Source organism: Parambassis ranga, chromosome 13 (assembly GCF_900634625.1).
Source record: "Parambassis ranga chromosome 13, fParRan2.1, whole genome shotgun sequence".
Taxonomy (NCBI): Eukaryota; Metazoa; Chordata; class Actinopteri; family Ambassidae; genus Parambassis; species Parambassis ranga.
This window is the reverse complement of record NC_041033.1, coordinates 12,542,124-12,564,757: the sequence shown is the minus strand read 5'-3', so window position 1 is coordinate 12,564,757 and position 22,634 is coordinate 12,542,124. Positions and strand designations below refer to the sequence as shown.

Below are 22,634 nucleotides of genomic sequence, written 5' to 3'. Positions count from 1 at the left end.
CGCCACACAGATGTTTTGTTTTATATAGGTCTCTTTTTTTTCTCCTTTCACTTTTTCAATGCTGGATCCACAAATGCAATTTGAGTTTGTTGATGTTTAGTGGTTTGGTGTAGTTTGCAGCGAGGTGACTTCATTCACTGCTGGGTATGAGCTGTTTGGTTACAAGCACTGATTGAACGGGGTTTTGTTATTGTGAAAGGACTCTAATTCCATGTATACATGTCTCGCACACATCAAAGCGCGTTGCTTGGCTGAGAAGTCACGCTCGGCATAAAAAGCTCAAAGCCAGAAGCGATTACTAATATGTTGGCCCAAATGTTTTCCTATCACAATTTTTACTGCAACTACTGTTAAGGATGTTGTAGGGATCATGTTTCAGAAGGACGGGATGTTTTGATAGAACTAACTCAATGCAAAGCAAATGTCTCAGCCACATCTTCACAGCACTGCACTTGTCTGTTTTCATTAATAGTCCTATGATGCTAACTGTGTTGAGTTTCGATGGGTAACCTCCAGGTTTCTTACAAAGGCATCACTTTTATTTATTATTATTTCACATAGTCGTCAGTTCTCTCTTGTGTGAGGCACACATATCTGTTAATAATGTGTTTATGTCTAACTTTTTGGTTGTGGATAAATGTCAGTCCTAGCATCTCCCAGTCAGATGTTTGGTCTGCAATCATCCAGTGCCAAGTGTTCAACAAAGAAGCGCATTAACTCAGATGATTCATTCCAGCCACTCTGCAAGCAGCCCTCACCAGGCTGTGAGCTGCTTGGATCAGCCTCACAGGGCCAGCAATCAGAAATGGCTCCTGTCAGGAATGTTTTTATCTTCGCCCGACACTGCTGATGTCCAAGACGTTCTGGGTTTATAAACAACATGACAGCATGAGCACAACATTAGTATAATTTTTAATAAAAAGCCAAAGCTGATGAGAAAAGATGGTAAGAAAATGAAAATCTGATTAAACACATTACATCAGTTTAATCAAAATCCTCTGGCATGAAAACCCTGTGTGCTGGGTTACATTACTGTCTTTGTAGGCTGATGGTAGCACCTCAGGCCTTTACTGCACTTTTTTTTTTCTTTGGGTCTGATTTTGCAACACAACTGGAGAGCATGCCCAGTTCCCACGAACAGTCTGTTTTTTCTTAAATATCAGTAAACTGGATTGGACTGGATGTGAACATTTTCTTCTCTTTCACATAAATCACAGATTTTATAGCCTTCACACTGCTTGATGCTTGCCAGGATAAAACTGAAGTGTGGAACGTCAATATCATATTCATAAATGTGATTGATGGCCTCACAGTCAAGATGGTTCTCCTGTTCAAATTACAGTTCAGAATGTATTGAGGATATTTACATACACAGAGTTAGTATATCTTTTTAAAAGCACAAGCAAACAGTCTATAAACAGTAAATATTAAGTCATTTATAGTGCTTTTAAGATCTCACTGGTCTGATAAACTCACATCAATCACGCTCAGGATTGAACTTTAGCTCGTCATTTTTTCAAATGGTTGATGGTTATCTTTAACTACAGCTTATTCCTCCATCGTGTTCGGCTCTGCTGTACACAGACCAAACAGCTGTTTCAAACATTTTTTGTGTGTGTTTTCATTTGAAAGGATCTGACTTTCCTAATCTTGTAATGATCCCCTGTCAGCTTCCAGTGGAAAGGGCTTCACACAAAATGCCAAAAGGCAAACCATGACAGAATCTGAATCTGGTCTTTCATATGATGATACTCTAGTTACAGGGAAAGTGTCATGAAGGCAAAGCTCAGGAAGTGTAGAGAGTGAAATCAGGTATTTGTACAAAGATGGATTTCACTTTTCATTTTTTTTCTTCCATCCTCCACCATGCTGTGGAAAATAGACGGTGCAAAGAGTGACTGATAGCCAGCCAGCTGTCACATGCCTGATAACGACAGATGTACGGGTGCCAGGAACCACAGCGTTTGCTTCACTGTGCTGCAGTTTGAGAGCTTTGCACAGAAGCCTCGTTTGGGACACGCAGTAAACAGTTGAAAGTTTCCCAACATATATGACTTATTTGATTGAAAATGAAGAAATGAGTGGTGCAGAATTGTGTAAATGTGTTTCTCAGGTTCTGCCAGTCTTTTGTTTGGGGAGTGCCTGCATTCGTATTTTTTGTGATGTACTATGAGTAAGTGTCGAGTATGAGCACACACGAGATTGTTCTGCACGCCTAAGAGTCAGGCAAATGGTTCGATCAACTCCAAAGAGCCAATTATTAAACAACCACAGCACAGGGTCGTGAAAATGTCATATTACTCACCAGCTTGTTGTAAATGAAGTAAAACTTCACTCTTTCAAGTCACAAAGAGCAATTGTAAAAGCTGCTATTAACATGGGAGGTACTATGGAAAACCCCGTCACTGGCTTTGATTTTATAACAAAACAAGGTCTGACTTACAATTTCCTTACTTCACTACTATCCAGTCATTATTCTTGGGCCCAATAACCCATATCTCCCATAAACTGCAGTGCTTCGGCCAGTATAAATGTTCCACTTAGACTCTGATTTGTGATAAATTCCTGAACTACATTGGTGTTTTCTGCCGTCTTTATTGCCAACATGGATGCTGCGGGCAAAATAGTTAATTTCCAGCTAAACAGCTGATAAACATGTCACATTCTACTTTCCGGACTGACACTCAAAGCATGAGACTGTGTAAAAGTAAACATCCAAGGATCTGGACGGGGTCCTGTTCCATTTGTCAGCTTGTGTCTGGTGAACGACGTCATCTTATCAAAATTCAAAACAGTGGGATTTGGAGAAACCAAAACACTTGCATACACATGTGCTGTGCATGAGGAGGGTTTTTAGCTAAGCTTTTCACACGTTGTCCCTTTTTGTGCTGTTTAAATGAATTTTTGAGTCCTCTGGAAATTCAATTATAAAAATTCTCACCAGTTGTACTTCTTTGTTACAAGTGGAACATAATAACAAAGTGGAAGTGTCAATAGTGACGAGGCTTTCCCTCCTAAAGGGAAACTCAGACTAATAGAATAAATAATAATTGCATTTCATAGTTTTAGAGGTCAAAGATCAAATTATCAGTGTTGTCCTGCAAAAGCTTAAAGATTAAATTAAATTCCACTTCTACAAAAGTAAATGATATTCCCACAGATCCCCTGATGCCGGCGTGATGCCTTCAAACTTCTGTGCTCCTCCACTGTGTTGGTTTGCTAGAAGCGGGTTTCGTTCTTTAAAGTCTCTCATTGATTGTTTAGCTTCTGCCACTTACTGTATCAGTGAACAATGGTGACCGAGAGAGAGCAAATCTTGTTGTTTTTGAGGAATATTCTTTGTCCATAATCACACCTGTAGTCAACAAGAAGTTTTTAAAAATGGCAGTGCAGGAGCACCTAGTCCAAAATAGCTGCTGCTACCAAACCAACCAATCACAGCCCTTGTGGTGTGCGACGCCTCAATGCGTAGTTACTATTGGTGCACATAGGCCTCTGCGTCACCACAGAAAGCTACGCAGGTTTACGCCGTCGATTCCATGCAGAAGTCTAAATCAGCCTTAAGGATTTGAATCAGGAGACATTTACAGAATATCATGGGAAGCAGTCCCTTTATGACACTGGTGGTGATGAGAAGTTGGAGCGTCTTAATGAGAAAGCTCTGATGGAGGGTTAGACTGAGGGGGTGAATGAGTGGAGGTGGGTCAGAATCTAAGTGACACCAGAGAGAGATGCTACACTTTAACAGCCTTAAAATGATCTGGTGTTGGTTGAACTGTGATTGGATGAATTTCACCAAATCGTGTGTTGGGAGATATGCTAAACTTTTCGTTAAGCCTTATTACAGCTGTCCAGCTATTTTGATGGCGCTGGGTCTGTGGTGTTTAGGGGCGACCCTCATGACCACCTGCTGGTTGGTGTGGGCGTGATAACACTCCAGCCTCCACCTCTGTCAGACCTGAGAGGACATCCTGACTGGGCAATAATTTATGGGATACTCTCAGCACTCTCCTACACACTGTGATTAACACTGAAAACACTGCAGGACATATCAGCATCTCACTCCCAGACACTGAACTTTGCATATCATTTTGACTTATTTCTCGTGATGCTGACTGGCTGTATTCCCTCACTGACAGCCCTTCCACTGTGTGTTACTGGACCACGTCCAAAGTCCAAAGTGGGATGGTGATACATTAAAATCACTGTCTGGATTCCTGTGAGTGCACGTACATCATCACCCTCTTAATGCACTGGGAGCACTCTACCGCAGCAGTAAGAAATACTCTGTTCAGCTATTGCTGAAGTTTGCAGCGGTCACTGTCTTCATAGCTTTAGTCCAAAACAAGCAGCAAACATTTTTGACATTTCTACCGTCATCCCCAAAGCAAGGATACATTTGACCTCTATGTTCTTATTTTTTACTCTGAGAGAGTTTCTGGATCACTTATAAAAGACACAAGTAGTATCTTCTTTCCCAGAATTTGTTTTATTTGTCAACATTAATCATATCACACTCGGTTCAAACTCTTGACTTGCGTCAAATGTAAAATAAATTCTGCCTCATATCTGATCTCTGCTTCACGGCAAGTCAGATCTGTCCTTCACACACATTCCATCACATTCCCATGACCTGGCTGAATTTTATAAGGAATGTAAGCACATGATGATGACGACAAATAACACAATCATGAGGAAATCTTGAAATTTATTGATGTAGGTTAGGTCACTTAGCAGAGGTCAGGGTGTGCCTTGTTTGGATATGGGGTCTTGGTGAACCTGATGCACTCTGTGAAAGTGGTACAGTAACATGTTGGGATTCGAAGCACAAGAAAAACTGGGGCAGACACGCAGTCCGTCGTGCCTCACTTACATTGCCGACACAGGAAATCCTTCTTTTGATTTTAAAAGCAGGAGTAGATTTAAGAACAATCACTCCACACCCGTCGTGTGGTGCCTGCACCTGAGATTGATGCCATGATACTGGAACTGGAGTCACACACAAACACAGCTCAAGTGCACACATTGCATTGGTTTGGCTGTTTGATAATCAAACACAGAGCCCCGGACAGTATTACTTATTTTTTGCTTTTAGTTAAACTTGCAGGATTTTTAGTCACAGTAATACAAGGCCAAACCTCGAGAAACATGAACAGCCCTCTCATTGTCCTGCTCCTTGATCACCCCTGTTAGGACGAGACAACCTATCTATTTGTTCATGGACTCATATTTAGTCCACAAACACAGCTGTCACCATAATTGTTCCCATTTACGCGAAAAAACAGGCACGTTGTGCTTCACTGCACATGATCACACTGACTGTGTTTTGCTCAACAAAAAGGATTTCTCTGATCTCATTAACATGTGCAGACAAAAATACTACATGGTTTTAGGCACATATCTCCCTCTAAAATACAGGCATGTATGTGTTCCCCTGCTGAACACAACATGTTTCATGAAGCACCTAGGAAATCATGGAAGCTGTTGGTATAGTAAGTTCTTTTTGATAATATAAGCTCAAGGCAGCCTGGATGATAGATGGTTTAAATCTCACTGATAAATTAGCAGCTGTTTATAAGTTAATTTGTGCATTTTTTTACACATAGATATTTTCGAATGGCAGGAATTCCTGTGCATGTCAGTGTCAGCTCCAATACATTTACTCAGTGTGTTACTTTTAGGCTGAAAAAAACAGCAGACTAGAATCACCAAATATCTTTTGCAACCCATCCCAGTGCCTCACAGTGTCTCTGGATTTTGCACATCATGAACATTTCCTTAATCTCTGCTGTCCAATAGAAAGAATACTGATGTTATTGTCACACAAATCCATTTAAAGTGTCACAACCTGTTGTTGAGGAGGTCAAAGCTCTCTTCAGTTCAGTGAAGCAGCATGCCCGAGTCGCTCAGTAAACTCTCTTTACATTTTTTTTAAATGTATCATGAATTTTCATTCAGTTGCATTGGACAGTAATACCTTGTAATATTCGTCCCCTAATGGCCATGCTCAGTGGACAGAACCTAAATCCGGGTGTCCATGCTGTACTATCTAATAAACACACGAACGCCTTTGACATGTGGTTTAAATTAATTGGCCTCCCAACACATGTAAGAGCCATTAAACATAATCATTCTGGTCTTACAGCCCCATTCTCTCATTTGCATTGTGTTTTTGTGATATAAACCAGGTTTTCCCCTCAAAAAATATTACTTTCTAAATTTTGGCCTTAGCTCACCAGTCCCATTGGATTTAGCTGTTAGTCGTCCCAGAACAACTGGAATCAGTTTTTTATACTCCCCCTCTTTTTATTTCTGTCGTCCTTCCTTGATGAGGCCACCGTGTCTGAGATCCAGAACGACTATCTCAGGAGTTACTCTGGGTAGCAGCCAGAAATCAGGCGAAAAATAAAGCGAGGGGATGGAGGGGTGGTGGTGAGGGTGTCCACAGTGCTGCAGCCGTTTTCTTATAGAAACTTTCTGACTGCAGTACCTCATCATTATAAAAACAATTTAAATTTGCTCCCCATCAGACTTATAAAGCTGTTTTTTTTGCCTTCACTCTGACTGCTGTGGTCACATTTCATTGTTCACCCCTTCACCGCTCTGACCGAGGAGAGGTGTGTGAGCCAAGGACAGATTTCAGATCTGCTGTCTGGGTCACAGATGAGGAGTGTGCTCGAGAATGTGTAGTAAATGTGGTCATTGTTTAAAAATGTTGCTACAAGCATTGAAAAAAAATGAATGTTGATTGACATCTGGCTGCAAGTGTCACATGTGTTGGTGATAGAAAATGACCCTTTTGCTTTGTCTGATGTTGCAGGTGTGTATTTGCCAGCTGGTGCTGGCCTCGGACAAGCAGGAACTGGACTAGGAACTGGATACTTTCCAGGTAACATGACTGATTCAGAGCACACAACAAACCTGATCTGTACATTGTAGAGCAAAGGGTTCACCAAAAAGAAACAGCAGTAAGAACACACTGAAGCCTAACAAACAATATGGATTATAGCTCATTTGTGCCTGTTAAATTAATATAATGTCTGTTTCTTTAACTATAAAAATATCAAGAGGATTGGACAATGCAAAGCTGACTGATCAACACATATAAGTTAAATACTGAACATGTGCTGGTGTTCACTATGATGTGATCAGACTCATTTTCACTGTCAGGTTGAATTGTCTATACACATACAGTGAGTCTGTGTCCTGCAAGTGTACATATGTTACTGTATTTATTTACAGTACGGTCACGTTCAGTGCAGTGTAGCACTTATATGAAAGTGTTGCATGCCACAGTTCACACACTCCTGGTGTCTTGAAGGAAAGTCAGTTGGTGTGGTGATGTATTGCAGGGCCAGAAACTGTCCATAACCTTATGTCATGCTATAAATCAATATTCTGTATGACTTTTTGTTTTACTAGGGGCTGCTGGAGGAGTCCCTGCGGGCTATAAACCAGCTAAAGCTGCAGGTGAGTAGAAGAGACTTTAGATTTATGATTTTTTTCCCAAATATTAAAATATGCTTTTTAGAATTACATCTGGTTTAATATGAATTGGTGTATGCACGTCAGTATCAATGATTTATGTTTAAGAATCTGTACCTATGCAGCAATATGCATTATAAAATATTATACTTTGGTCTTAAATACATTCTTTTAAAGGAATATTTCACCTCATTATGACCTGATACCACATTTGTGAGTGGTAAAATAATTTTTATGTGTCAGTGTGACTGAACAGCCTCAGCTTCATGCTGGTTAAAGATATTTGAAATATTTCCTTTAACCTGCTCCAGATAGTTTTCCATAAAGAAATCTCTTGCCACTTTCACAGATGTCTGATTGTCCAAATGGACATTGCCTCGATTGGGCCTAGCACCTGTTCACAGCCACAGATATTCTGTCTGCTGTTTGTCAGTTCACACATCCACAGCCCTGCATGGTCAGACCACTTTAGTGACAGGTCACCAGCCGCACATGCACTGTCCTGGCATAGCATCAGCTCCCATTTGCTGAACAACTCTGACACTGTGCACCTCATTTTAGCTTCGAGTGTTTAAGCCATGTCTGCAGGAAGAGCCGGTGCAGAGAGTTTTATCTGAGTGCACATTAGGTTGCAGGATCCTGTAGTTTATGTGATGAAAACAAGAAGAAACTGAGTGCGGCTCTAAAGACAGATTTGCCTGTCAGCACTCAGCTTTAGTTTGGTCAGATCAAGGGGAAACACATGGTGAGACTTCCTCATCACACCACCACACAAATTGAGAATAAATAAATGCTGTGGATGTTGTTGTGGCAGCAAACCATGTGTTTGAGGCCAGTCAGTTATTTAGTTATTTAGGCACTTAAATTGAACACATTGTTAAGTTCGAAATTTTGAGGCCTGTTATATATTCACCCAGTGATAATAATCATTATTCTGATTTTGACATGGACCTTCTGTGCTGTTGAGGATATGATGATAACAGTTGCACCCCTCTCTCTCTCTCTCTCTCTGGCAGTGGGAGGTTATGGAGGAGCAGGCCATGGTGTAGGCCCGGGTGGTTTGGTGCCAGGAGGTGTTGGGGCTGGAGGCCTGGGTGTTGGAGGACTGCCAGCAGGTATGAACACACACACACATCTTGCAGACACTTGTTTAGCAGACTCCACTAGTGTACAGCTGCCTTTAGTTACTCCTGTTATTAACCATGTTTAGGCCCTTAATATCATTCCAATCAAGAACACATTAAACTTTTCACTCAAGACAATTTTATCATCGTTTTACCCAACAGGACACGGTGCGAAGGCCCCTAAACCAGGTAAGTTACAGATATTTTTGTGTGACAAACTGAAGTGATAAAAATGAATAAAATAGTCAGACTACATGATGATTATCTGTGTATTAAAATATGTCTTCTTTGTACGAAAGATATAAAAATTTATAGTTGTTTTGAAAATAATGTAGCTTCAACCCTGTCACCCTGTTCGGTTTACAGTAATAGCTGTGATACTGTAATATAGGCTTTTTACAGCATGGAACATTCCCCTGCATGACATATACAGTTGGAGTGCCTTGAAAGGAAGGAAACTGGATGTATTGTTATTGGGTGGATACAGTAGGTTAATGTAAAGACTGCATTACACACCATGAGAAGAGGCAGACCTCCCGAGACTGAAGGGACATATTGAGGCCATTTAATTGGTTGTCACCAGTTGTTTCTTATCACCCCTGTGTTTTTGTCAGGGTTGGTTTGCCCTGGTTCCTGACTGGGTGGGACCATGCCGTGATTCCACCACTCTTGCACCTCAGCTGTATTAAGGAGTGATGATTGGCAGAGTGCAAACAGCCATCAGCGCCTGCCAAACAATGGTGCCAGAGCACTGATTAATGTTATTGTAATGCTAGAGCCGTACAATATCTGGAAACCTCTGTGTTGAAATTTACCACAGCCCTTCTCTCCGATACTGTACAGTAAATATTTTCCTTTGCTGTATTTTAGTCTGCACCGCATTGGTGCTCTTGCAGTGTTTTGCCATCATTTAATTTCCCTAAGCACCACTGATATAATCGCAGCCTACCTCTCTGTGTTAAGAAAGATAAGGAACCAAGCAATCGTCTTATAGTCCCGATAACACATGGAGCTGGGTTACAGAAGGGTCCCTCTGGAGTGCCACACCCCCGCCCTCGAACAAGAGTTGCGGGAGAGCCATTCTGTGAAAGTGACCTAATATCCAGTATTCAGTGGAAGTTGATTTTGGCCGGGAGCAGCAGCGCATTGCTTGGGAAATATTGCTGCGGTGTTTGCACAAATGTTGGAGTTCTCCCTCATCAAGTATGCAGAAATGAACTTCAGTGAGAAAAAGGAGGCAAAATGTAAAAAACAGATCCATGTGTTTTTTTCAAAACCTTGGTCTCTGTGCTCTCAATCGTAATCCATACTAATCTCTGTTGCATGGAAAAAGCAGGGTGAACAGTGAGGGGTCAGCTAAGGCTTTACAATTTTTTCAAACGAAAAGAGAGACTAAAATTCACAGAGGGGTTGTAATATGTTCCGCTTCATGGCAGTTCAGTAATGTTTGAATTTTGGTTTCCATCAGTGGTGCTTTCCATTCCATCTGAAGAATATTGCCTGAAGTGTTCCAAGTCTGGATACAAGAACTTTAACAACTATGCACTTTCCATTAATATACGAGCGTACTTGTATCGCCTGTAGGTAAGAACCACACGATCACTGAGTCCATCGCATCAGTCAGTGTTTGGCTTATGCTGCTGAGAACAGGCCAGAACAAACTATATGCTGCCAGTATATGAGAAATCATTGACCTATTTTTATTGACCTTTAATATTTAAAGCAGGAGTGCATTGCTACAGCACACAAACACTGGCAAAATACTCATAGATGCACACTCACACACACACACACATAAAAGGAGCTGCCATTCATTCTTCTGTGGAATTCAAGGAGTGACATTGCATTCCTCAGCTATGCACCTTGCCTGGCCAGTAATGGAGAACAGCAGCTGGCTATGTGAGTAGCGTGACTGCAGTGAATTGCAGCACAGCTCATGCAAGGCCTTGTAAATGTTACACTAATTGTGAAGCCTGTCAGCATCTACGTTTGACAAGACACTGTAAGCTGGAAAGAGGAACTTTCTCCTTACAAACAGCTGTTGGACACCCTCTCTTCATCTGTGTTGCCTCGAGCAAAGGTGGATTCAATCCTCATGGACTGATTGCCAAAACTTGGCTTTTCTAGGCAAGCATCTTGTCACTTTCAGGCAGTGTTAAGGAGTTAACAAGAAACATGAAGGTTACTGGTTTTGCTGTTGATGGCGCTTTGTTGTAGCATTATAATGGTTATGTTTTTGGCTGGGAGAGGATGTGTCTGGGTCAGTGTCTGCACTGAGCTCCCCACTGTCTGAAACTGACAAAAGCAATGTCACAGTTTTACCAATAAACCTTGCAGACACCTTCAGAATCTGTAAGCAATTCTACCTCTTTGTTAAGCAATAGATGAGATGAGATGAGATGAGATGAGATGAGATGAGATGAGATAAAATAAAATAAGATGAGATAAGATAAGATCCTCAAACTAAATCTTACATGTCCACTACTGTTATTACCAAAAACATATTTCCCTGGTTCTTCTTCCAGCTACCTGACAGCTGCAAAGGAAAATGGCGTTGTGAGTGTTGTAATATGAGTCAATTGTTTAATTTAAAGCACACAACAGCCTTTAGCCTCCAAAGTGATTACATGACAGCAGGGTTTACTGCCAGGCCTTGTTTATTTTTTGTACTGTATTTGTTTCTGTAGTTCAGTGACATGCTGTCTGAGTATGTAGTCCTCACTGCTTGTTTCACCTTTACTTTGGCTCGTCACCACCGCTGAGCATAACAATATGAAGGGAAAATAGTTACTACAATTTGGAGCAAGATAAAAATCATACTGGGATCATTGGCAGTACAGTTTTAGATGATGGATTACTTTGGTCAAAGCAGAAATGTGTCTCCATGAGTTGCTTTTGACAGACTTCTGACATCTGGAATAATAAAAGTTGTAGCTGGTGATTGCAGAAAATACATAGGTGGGTTTCACAGCCTGTGGCCAACACTTTACAGTTAAAGATATCCACACCCTCACCAAGTATAAACCACACATTCTCCATAACTTACCCTGATAAGGAGTCATTAGGACTTAAAATGCACGGCCTATCTGTACACCTGACTGTGGTTCATTTTACGGTCATTGTTTTTGAAGAAGCATCAAGTGAACTCGTCTGCTTCACAACAGGAAGAGTGAGAAAAGGTAGAGAAACCTAAAGATACAGAGGACATGGGGAGGACAGACAAGAGACAGAGGCACGGCGAGGAGGACAGGAAGAAGCAATAAGTCTTGTGAACATGCCGTATACATGTCACACACATGCACCAGCTGTTGCCAACACACACAGACTTGTATGCACATTCTTTTGCACAACACACATGCTTAGAGGGCTCGCTGAGAGAGAGGAGACTGATAGATTGAGGTGCGGATGAAAGTGTTTAGCCAAAAGAAGATGAGCTCGGAGGAGGTTCAGTCTCCTGGAGCACATATGCTTTTCATTACTGTGGCTCAGACCTGTCAGAGACTGGAAGCATCTGTATGTGAATGTGTGCATGGCCATGAGTGTATGCAAATATGTTTATGATCTTCATATGCATGCAATTACGAGCATGCGCACACACACACACACACATGCACATAAATGCTGAATATGTATCCTGACATTGGAATGGTGACACACAGTATCCCACAGACAGCAGATAGACACTATCCGTCCTCTTAGTCTACTTAATCCGTCTTACACTGAGTCTCTGTGTCAGGCTTTCAAGACTTTGGAAGCCGAACTGTCTGCAGAGGAAACTTTTTATATCAGCCTCACTACCCCCTCGATGCGCTCAGCCCACCCAACATACACACAGCCAGCAGGGCTTGTTTGTTCACATTTGAAAGTGCCTGTTGTCTCCCAAACAATTTTTCTTGAATGATATCACCAGCTGTTATTACCATTTTCAATTTTCTTTCTAATACATCTGGAGGATTAAACTATCAGAGTAAAGCAAGATAAGATAGGCTCCTTATTAGTTTTGCTGGTGTCTCATCAGTCATGCATGCCGCACATTCTAACTTTTTTGTCGACTCCACAGTGAGCCAGTGCTTTTGCTTTGACTTAGTAATGTTTCACCTGCCTGTTCTGTGCTGTGTTTCCTTCTTTATGTGAGTATGTTGCTATCAGTGTACTTCTCTCATGTACCCTGTTAGCTGATGAACCACGGCATGCTCTCTCACAACCTCCCCCCTGCTCCCTCTGCCAGCAGCTCTGGAGCAATGAGCACTCTCCTTGTCCATCTGGCAGCACAGTGGAGTTTATAGTGTGACAGAGAAATATCTTGCTGTTATTTTCCTAAGTGCCTATGAAGACAGATGAAGATCTGAACAATTTAGTTTCAGTTAAAGTGAGCTGAAGTGCCTGTTTTGTAGATCAACAATGCTGCTGTTTTCATGTTTGAAGAGTTCCATTTATAATGGAATATTATGTGACAGGGTAGGTTAGAAACATGCCTGATAAAATGAAAGAGAACACCTAAAGTGTGGCACATTTTTAATGATCTACGTACATCATTTATTTTGTGTTAATTTCTTTTGGCAAATCTCGTTCTCCCTCCGCTCCGTTTACTCATTCATTAAAATGCTTGCATTTTGAAATAATGAGTCACGGAACTGATCTCACCTCACTGAAATGTCTCTTGGATGTCTCAATACTTATCAGGCCCAGCTGAATGACCTGAGAAGATAAATGGTTTTTAAATGATATCAGCCCTCATCAGGATCCCGATGTGCAGCAATGCCTCTGCACACTTGTAATCTATAATTTGGTAAACAGTTTTTCCACTGTCACAGACATAAATTATCTCTTTATCTTGTTTTCCTTTGTAGTGTATCCCATACAGTTGTCATACTGAAATACCACACATGGCTGCACAGTGATCACAGCTTCTATAATGACAGAGGAACTTGGAAAATGCTTTTGAGGCTGACTCAATGAATCTAACGTCACCGACTCTATTTGCATGTTGTGAGTCAAGCTGACCTGTCGGGCACGAGGCTCTCTTCTCAACCCTGAGTTGTCAGAAAGTATTCAGTGGAATGGCAGTTCGATGCATGTGTGGACCATCTGGGAGAGGAAACACATTTGGCCAACTTTACATACCATGGCCACAGGCCGCATTTGTTGACTGTTTTTCTCGCTGCATGCATAATTTGCACAATTGAACTAACATCCACATGGAAACACTGATCAGAATGAGCAGTTTTGTTTTTTTTCTGTGCACATGTACTGCTGTACAGTGCTGGTTCTGCTGTGATCTCTGTGTCTTTGTAGAACATGCTGTGATGTGTGTGCCAAGCTAAAATGGCCGCCAGTATGAACACTGGGTTAGGGATACTCTTTAGACATATTCAGGGGCTCAGTGTTGGCAGAGCAACTGTGACATTCCTTTACAAGTGGATAAAAAGTAGAAAAGCAGAGGCTCACTCAACGCTCACAAGAAACGAGGAGAACAGGGAGAAATGTTAGGTCAGCTTGTAAGCTTATAGCATAGTGTGTTCTGCTCTCTGTGCCTCGTAGCATAAACAATGACATCAGAAACTCGGCGGATATGGTGTTCAAATTAACACAGTGTAAATTCAGAGACAGGAATAATGGTCTATGCACAGATGTGTTTAAAAAGAGGCACGTGTTTGTGGAGGTGAGAGGCTCACAACGACTCAGGCTGGTGAGGTCAGGCAGCCATAGACGTCACTGGGCATGGCCGGCTGCTTTGGCTCAGTTGTGCTGCTTGTAATCCATATAATGTGTAATGGTGACTTTTACAGTTGCAGCTAATTTGGAGCCATTTGTAAGAATTTCTCAGTGCCTCAAAGATGATGTCTGTGTTCTGATGCCCAGGTGCGTGGGTTGGTGAGACCGTTGTAGGATTGCCAAAGTGGCTTCATCAGTGTAAGTGCCTCTAATGACACATAGCACTTTCACTTTAGTATGATGAAAATGTCCTGTTAAAAAAACGACCACCCGTATTAACTGACTTATGACTAACGACACTAATGTAGGAGTTTTATTACACTGATTTTGACCTGGATTCTGTCCTAGAACCAAAGATGTTGGAGCGTGAGGCCACCTTAGACCTGTTCCTTGTTTTTTGTCTATAGGAGCTATGACAGTGTTGCACTTAGGGTCATTTGGCAGAGGTGGAGGCTCAGGCTTTGGGACGTCTCATTGATTGTGTCAATGACTCCATGGAAAAGGAAAGCAAAAACAATACAAGGCTTCCCGCCAAAGTTGGCTGGCTCACACCAGCCTGCGAGGGAGAGAGTTTGTGTGTAGCGGTGTGACTGTGTGAATACTTAATTAGTCCAACATGTGACTGGTCTGGTTTCTCGTAGCTCAGTGCTGGTGACTGACAGCAAATCGAACCTTGAAGTGACAAGGAGTTGGGGGGAGGTCACAGTAGAGGGAGGGGGAGAGGAAGCAAGGGGAGCTTCAGTGTGTCCACTTGTCTCACGCGATCTGGATTCACTACATCACCTCACATCATTCTGCTTTCATCCAGCTTGTCCTGCGTCACCTTGTAACAATGCAATCTATCCACCAACTTGGAAGGGATACAGTGTGATAATTTGATGCTGATAAAAATCTGGTGTCACGACAGTGAAGGACATAATGATGGGCTTAGCTTTCAAAGTGAAAATGTATATGGGACCACAGCCGCGGAGCAGAATCTGTCCGTCACTCAACGTAAAATGTTCAATCTCTGCGGACCTCCAGGGAGTCTTTGAAGATCATTGATTTTCCATCACAATACAGAAAATTGCCGCATTTCTGCTGCCATTGCACGCCTCAGTGCTTCTTGCCACTGCCCTGCTCTTTGTGTGCTTGTGGTTTGTATCACAAGAAATGCAATTTATCATTCTTCTGTGGCCTTCCTGACACTGCTCTCCACCTCAGACAGCAGTAGTAATGAGATGCTGTATGAGTTAGAAGCCTCCCCCCCAGGCTCTTCAGTAAACAAGCACTTTTCCTCTAATGCTTCTTTGATTGAAAATGAGCTAAAACAATGAATACTACAAGAAACAAGTTCCAAAAATTTCCTGGACATTCCAGAGCTCCAGCTCCGATGTCTGCTTTCCTCGCTTCTGCTGTCAGTTACAGTGGATCTCTGCCATGGAATTCTTTGCTCTCTTAAATTAAACCCTTCACCAGGCCCAGCTGGTTCACAAAGTATAGAGAAGGGGGAGGAAGAGGAAGGAGACGGAAAGGAGTGAGCAAATGCTTCGTCCACTTCTCACGTTTGGCTTCCCCTGTTTGCTGCTATTAACGCCTCATGTTTGGTCAGCAATAAGCACTTAGACACCGACTGCAGAGGACAGACTGAGAGAAACAATGGTGAAACAGGCAGAGCCAGAGAACGGGGAAGACACTGAGAGACATTGTTTTGATTAATGTCTTGTATTCCTCTGGCCCCCAAACAGAGAATTACCTTACCTAACCCCAGCGGAGAATGAGCAACAAGTTTCAGTGCAGATTGAAACCAGATATTTCTGTTCACATTGGCTCACATCCATCACTTGTACTCGACCCGCGTTGAGAACATGACTAGTGACTGAAAGAACTAGCCGTACTGTCTGGCCAGTAGTACTCCCGTGTCTGCATTTGAGCATGACATGGTACAGCAGGAGGCAGCGAACATGGCAGGCCTCATGGCGGCCTACCACCGAAAAACAACACTCCTTGTTTGTCCGAGGACGTCTAGACATGTATTTACTTGTGTATCGTTACTGACTTCACTCTCAGACAAGCCACCACAAATGAATCATGACTGCTGGGCAACGCTCACTTATTCACAGCAACAAATTATACCTCAGCATCCTGCTTGTGCACTTGCCACTTCACAGCTGTGAAAGCCAGTTGTCTTTTCTGAATGGAAACTGGCTAGTAAACTATGTTTTTGTTACATGTTTTTTTTTTTTAAAACTAAACAGAGGAAACTATGATGCATTGCAGAACCGCATCACTGACCTTCCAGTTTCCTTGGCCCCCTGTCATCTCTCCTGTGTAGTATTGGGTTTCTGTCCCTTCCATCTTGTAGTTAGAAGTTCTGACCTTTTGCAGAGTTCTTTCATCCAAGGTCCAAAGGCAGTCAGGGCTTCAAGTGGTCTCTTGAGCTTTCTATTATGACTTGAGGGTCACTGCGAAAATTAGGCTCTACATTAGCGCACAGAAATTCTTCAGCTTGTCAGCAATCAACTAATCAACTAAATACTGGGAGCAGCACCAAAGAAAGTGATGATATGATATCAGGGTCATGGAGCAGGCTTTCCATGTGTGTGGTTCATGACAGCAAACAACATTGGTGTAGACTTCCAGTAATGTGTGAGCTAAGACAGGCCAGAGCTGACATGCTATAATAATAGCAGTCCAACAAAAGCATGCTTGTTTGAGCTACCAAGATGGTGTGAATATGGCCAAACAAAGAGGCTTTGTGTTCAAACTCTGCCTTCCATCTCCCAAATATACAGTCTGTGGACAGATGAACAAACACATGAATGTCCAGATTTTGTTAGCATTTCCCTGTGTGTTTTTTTTTTATTTTCCTGGTATATAATGATGTCAGAACCACAGAAAATAAAGCTTTCTTCTATGTCTAAAACAAGGCCACACTCACCTCCCAGACTGACTTATGTGTACCTGCATCTCGTCTCCTGATCTCAAATCAAGGAGTTGAGCTCAACGTGGCAGGTGCTGTTCGGCCCTGAGCAAAAACTGCCAGGGCCAGGTTGGGCCATGCACAAGTGAGCACAGGTGGGCCAGATGATGGATGAATAAGCTAAAAGTCTCCACAGTCCTGCCTGTCTTCACTCTTCATGTCTCTCCACTATTGACATGCATAATCTCTCTGTTGCACAGACCATGCTGTGTATTTCCAACATTCACACTGACAAATAGGCAATGGCGATGTATATTCCAAAGGATAGACCAGCCAGCCTTAAAAGAACAGTTAGGTAACCCTCCTGTGCTGTGTCAGGCCATTAATAGTTTTATGGGCTGTGCTGGCAGTGATAAGTGTGACTCCTCATTGGAGGTCACCGAATTAAGTCTAAATGACCTCTCCTTATTACTTTGAGGTTTGTGTGTGTGTGAGAGAGAATATCTGAGCATTCACAGAGAATGGAGCTGAAAGGTTTGAAGGAGATGAATTATTGCAAGGACGCTTAGCTTAGCGTCTGAGCTCGCACTGCATGTGCTGTCTGCTGGCCAAGCCCTTGGCAAGGCCTGTGCCCACATTTATTTTGACTAGATCATGAAACTCCATACTCCATCTTTCTCGCTGTCTCTCCCAGCACATTCCTCGTCCTCATCAGTATCATTACCTGCAGTTGGCTGGACCCGCTCCATGCTCTCACCCTCCATTTCTATGTCCCTCCCTCGCTCATGCTTCCCATGCTTAGCTGCTCTCACCCCAGATTTTTTGGCTTACAAGTATTGATGAAAATAAATTCCTCTGTGGACTAGCGTGTTGGCAGCATTTGAACTTCCTCTGGTTTCAAAAACATCATTACTCCAACCTGTTTGTTGCTGATTGGAGCACTTGTTCAACTCACAGCTTATTTTAATTCAGCTCTGAGAAATATGACCCTGACAGTAATGTTCCTAACATGTTCAATGCCTTAACATAGGCATTGATTATTGTGGCAGTTTTCTGGAGATACTTAAGTTCAATCTAATGAATCCTGACATGAATAATAATACAACTTCTTTCTTTCTTTACTATGAGTGTTTCACTTTTTGTAAATATCCCTTTTCAGCTTTAACTTAGCCAGTTTAACACCCAAAGGAAGGCGGTGTTTGATCTGCACTGTCTTAGGATTCATGCTGAGATAAAGTTATCCTGAAATTTTGTGTATCTATTTTAAGGATTTTTTCAACCCAGTCTCTTTTAATCAATAGGCAGGTGGTAATCATTAGATTTTATGTCCCTTTCCTCTCTCCACACTTTTTCCATTTCCCTACATTCACACATTTTTTGTTCTTGTCAGCGAGCAGAAACCGAAGCTGGAATATGACTTTATTCATGCATCGACTGAAGCCAAAAGCTTTTTGCCGCCAATAGATTAGTTTGGGGATTTCGGTCTTGAATAGAACAGACTGCTCCCTCCAGTGTTTAGAATACACCATCACCAGACTGAGGGTCAGCTCTGTCCCCTGTGTCTACAGTACAGGTCTTGGCTCTAAAATATACATGTGTAAGTGTTTTCAATCAAATTTGATTGAGCACACATGAAATTGTGTCTCATGCCACGCGATTTATTTCTTCGTATGGTATGCTTCAGGTCCTGGAGAATGTTTGGATGAAAGATTGATTGATGGCATATTTTTCTTGAAGGGTGATTACTACTGAATAAACCACAGTGAAGAAAACCTTTTATTTTCTTTGAATCTGCTATCTACATTTCTAGGTTATGGCAATCTAGGAGTTGGAGGTCTTGGAGGTGGAGGAGGAGGTGAGTATAGCCTGGAGTTGAAACTATAGGTGTACCTCCTTTGTGTGTTACAGCTCACCTTTTGTGTTTTTAGGTGGCTATGGAGGATATGGTGGAGGCTTTTTTCCAGGAGCTGGACAGAAGGCTGCTAAAAGAGGTACAGCAGCTGGCAGAGAGTGCCTGTGTAGAAATGTAACATCAGCTTCTTATTAAAGGCAGTGATGGAATTACTTATCTGCTTTTTTCCCCTTTATTTCTAAACAAGCATTCTTTGAAAGCCCATTGTTAGTAGAGAAGGTGCAGTGAGTGCAATGGAAACTGAGGGTAATGGTGGAACTAGACACTGATTAGGTTTCACTTATTTATTTTCAGTTGTTTGTTTTGATTGCTGCAATAATGTTATGCATCTTTCTACTCTGTTTTTTATTTTAAGGGCTACAAATTTGGCAAGGTGGATCTAAAATGTAGTTTTAGAGCTACAAACATTAACTCCTTATGTTAAAGGAGCTTGTGTGTGGTTAGTTGTAAGCAGAGCTTTCTCATGAGTCTCTCCTCACTCATGCAGGGAGGTCATTTGTCCCACAGCCTTGATAAGGATCTATTATAAATATCAGCTGGATAAATATGGTGTCTGAGGTCACTAAAAAGATGTAGAAATACCATCTCTGTGATAATGTTCCTTCTGAATCTCTCGTTCAGACTAGCAGCTCACATTGTGGTTTTCCTCCTCACAGGTGCGGCGGGAGGCCCTCTGCTACCACAAGGGGGTAAGCTCATGTTCTGGCCCTCTGACAGACTACTGTACAGACTTCAGACTGTGCCGTACATTGTGCGCTTGCATGTTTTGAGAAAGCCAAAATGAATGTTTCGCATTAATGGTAACTCAGCATGAAAAGTATGTTTGGCATACACGTGCATTTTTATCATGTACCTGCGAACTGAGAACCTCTGCAGAGCCCAGCCTGACGGTAAAGTCTGTACTGTGTGCATGCACATGATTTCCTTTAAATTAGGCCGTCTGATTGAGCATGAACTCAAGGGGGCTCAATCACGACCAGGACTATATTCTGGCAAGGAGCCTACTATTAAGTATTGGTTGGCCACGACAAAACTTCAGTTCCTAGAATCAGCCTGCTCTGTTTTCATGACACTCAAAATAACAACTCCTTCCTCTGAAACAGCACAGATAAAACAAAACATTCTCTAGCCAAACCTTTCCTCACCAAATCTCTCAGACCACATACTTACAGGCAGTGCGCAATGTCTGTCCGACAAAGTATGGGGAATTTAAGATTAAAAATGAACAAAAAAAGCGTTACACAAATAAACCAATGTGTTTTATTCTGCTGCCAAGCCCCTTTATAAGTGAAGCGGACAGCTCATTTCCTGCACGAGGGGATAGCCAAAGAAATGAGGCGTTTGATGAGGCAACGAAAATGCCATGCATGCTGCCTGCCTGTTCTGATTAGAGTAAAAGTCAGCCGTGTTGTTTCAGGTCACGGGGTGATGACAGACTGATAGGGCCAGATTAGCTGCTCTCAATAGCAGTGACCAGAGAGTGGGTCTAGCTCAAGCCAAAAAGTGGCTCACCACTCCAGTTCAACATTATAGAGCCCTCTAGTGGTCATGAGAAGAAATAACTCTGTAGCTGTACATACCTGGTTGTTTTTACTCTGGAGTGTGTCAGTGACTCCAGCCTGTCTTTGTGTCTGAACAGGGCCTGGGGGAGCAGGAGTTGGACCTGGAGGTACTGGAACAGGAGCTGCATTGCCTGCTGGAGGTAAGACACACACATATACATCACTTTCTCATTATTTTTTAAACTTTAATTTTTAGAGCTTTAACCCCAAACTGGCACATTTTCAGGTACTATGTATTGGTTTCTCTGAGAAGAGCCAGTTTGGTCTCTATACAAAATGTTCATGTTCTAATGTAATATTGTAAAACATTCAACAAGAACTTTTAGTGTTTTAGTGTTTGTGTAGCTGAGTCTCTGGGAGGCAGAAATCCCAGCTTCATTCTCCTTTCAATGATCTAAGCAACATTTTATGTGTCTTTCAGCACCTGTTATTCCTCAGACGGGCTTTCCAGGAGGAGTTGGAGGTGCTGCAGGAAAGAAAGCCGCCAAACTGCCAGGTTCTGTAGACTCAACAATACTGTAAACTCATGAGGCTAAAGGCAAACAGGAAGCAGTTCACAAGGCAGCACACCCACATCAAATAAAATTTCCCCTTCCATGCAGCAGGTGTTTGGTGTGGCTGGAAGTGTATGTATATTATTTAAAAACAAATGTCCCAGCTGTTTGCAAAACAATCCAAAGGAATACATTTTTTTTAAAATTGACATCACTGTGATTTGATCCGTAAACACACTGCTTATTGAAAGGTTTATTTTAGTTCTTTATTGGCATGTTTTCCATGTGCTACTGCACAATACTGCACTCCCTCCATCTACTAATACATCTGCTAATATATAACATTACTTCCATTCAGAAAACACATGTGAACTCATTCGAATTGTACCATTACTTTTAAATGTGATTACTGCCTATTTCTTTTACTGCTGAGATAAAATTAGACGCAGGTGACACATCAACATAAACTGTAAAACTCTTTAATATGTTCAGGTGAAGCCAAACACAGCAACACTTCTCCAGATTCACTGAACTGTTGCATCAGCCACAGGAAGATTATACCCAATAAATAACCTGACAGGGTAGTTTCTGCATCCTGTTTGGCTTCAGTATGATGGTGTTTGAGGTTTCCGGGTATTTCCTGGTCAACAGATTCATTGCACGTACGTAGTATTTCACTGTGGAAGCAAACTAACACTTTTGTGTGTCCTCTCATTGGCTGGCAGGTGTGGGTGTTCCTGGACCTTACCAAGGTGGGCTGGTGCCAGGAAAAGGTTTGTCTGGTTCATAGATAGATCTCAGGCTCTATATAACACACAGTTTTGTGGTGTCGTAGATTTCATGTAGCTGTTTCCTGGCTCCTGCAGGGTTTGGTGGCCGTGGAGTGCTGCCTGGTGTGGCCACAGGGACTGACCTGAATCCTAAATCAAGTAATGTTTAGTCTTGTTATTCATGTTTAATGGATGATTTCATAATTTTTAATTGCTAATGAATACCACAGCAGTTAAATTCAAAGCAAGAGTGTTGCCACAGTGGGAGCTGCTTAGTTACATGCAAACATCGTCTTTCACCTGTGTGTGTGTCTGAAATGTATAATTTTTCTGATGCAGTTGGGGGAGCAGGAGGGGGACAGGGAGGCCAAGGCCCGGGTAAGACTGCCTATAAATGTTATTTTACACACACACATATTTATTGTTGATTAGCTGTTCATCATGTGTCCTCTGTTGCAGGTGGTTATGGTGGTCAGATGCAGCCTGGAGTATTTCATGGATACCCCCTCAAATCACCCAAAGTACCAGGTGAGATGTAAAGTCTATTTAAACTATAAGTTGAGGCTGAAATCCTCATTCATGGATGATACATTCATTGTGGCGATTTGAACTTTGTGGATGTATAGCTCTTTTTTCCACAGCATACAGACAGTATTACTCACCTTATGGT

General features: G+C 42.1%; 1 protein-coding gene across 10 annotated transcripts in view; it reads left to right on the top strand.

Moving 5' to 3' along the window:
- Nucleotides 1-22,634, top strand: part of elna (elastin a) — a 38,225-nt gene that overhangs the window by 2,633 nt on the left and 12,958 nt on the right. For all 10 annotated transcript variants that reach the window (XM_028419570.1, XM_028419578.1, XM_028419577.1 and 7 more), the window contains exons 2-14: nucleotides 6,821-6,889; nucleotides 7,423-7,470; nucleotides 8,502-8,600; nucleotides 8,772-8,798; nucleotides 19,037-19,081; nucleotides 19,155-19,217; nucleotides 19,795-19,827; nucleotides 20,778-20,840; nucleotides 21,122-21,196; nucleotides 21,920-21,967; nucleotides 22,061-22,123; nucleotides 22,304-22,342; nucleotides 22,424-22,492. In XM_028419570.1, the coding sequence (XP_028275371.1) occupies nucleotides 6,821-6,889; nucleotides 7,423-7,470; nucleotides 8,502-8,600; nucleotides 8,772-8,798; nucleotides 19,037-19,081; nucleotides 19,155-19,217; nucleotides 19,795-19,827; nucleotides 20,778-20,840; nucleotides 21,122-21,196; nucleotides 21,920-21,967; nucleotides 22,061-22,123; nucleotides 22,304-22,342; nucleotides 22,424-22,492 (741 nt within the window). The remainder of the gene's footprint in view (nucleotides 1-6,820; nucleotides 6,890-7,422; nucleotides 7,471-8,501; nucleotides 8,601-8,771; nucleotides 8,799-19,036; nucleotides 19,082-19,154; nucleotides 19,218-19,794; nucleotides 19,828-20,777; nucleotides 20,841-21,121; nucleotides 21,197-21,919; nucleotides 21,968-22,060; nucleotides 22,124-22,303; nucleotides 22,343-22,423; nucleotides 22,493-22,634) is intronic.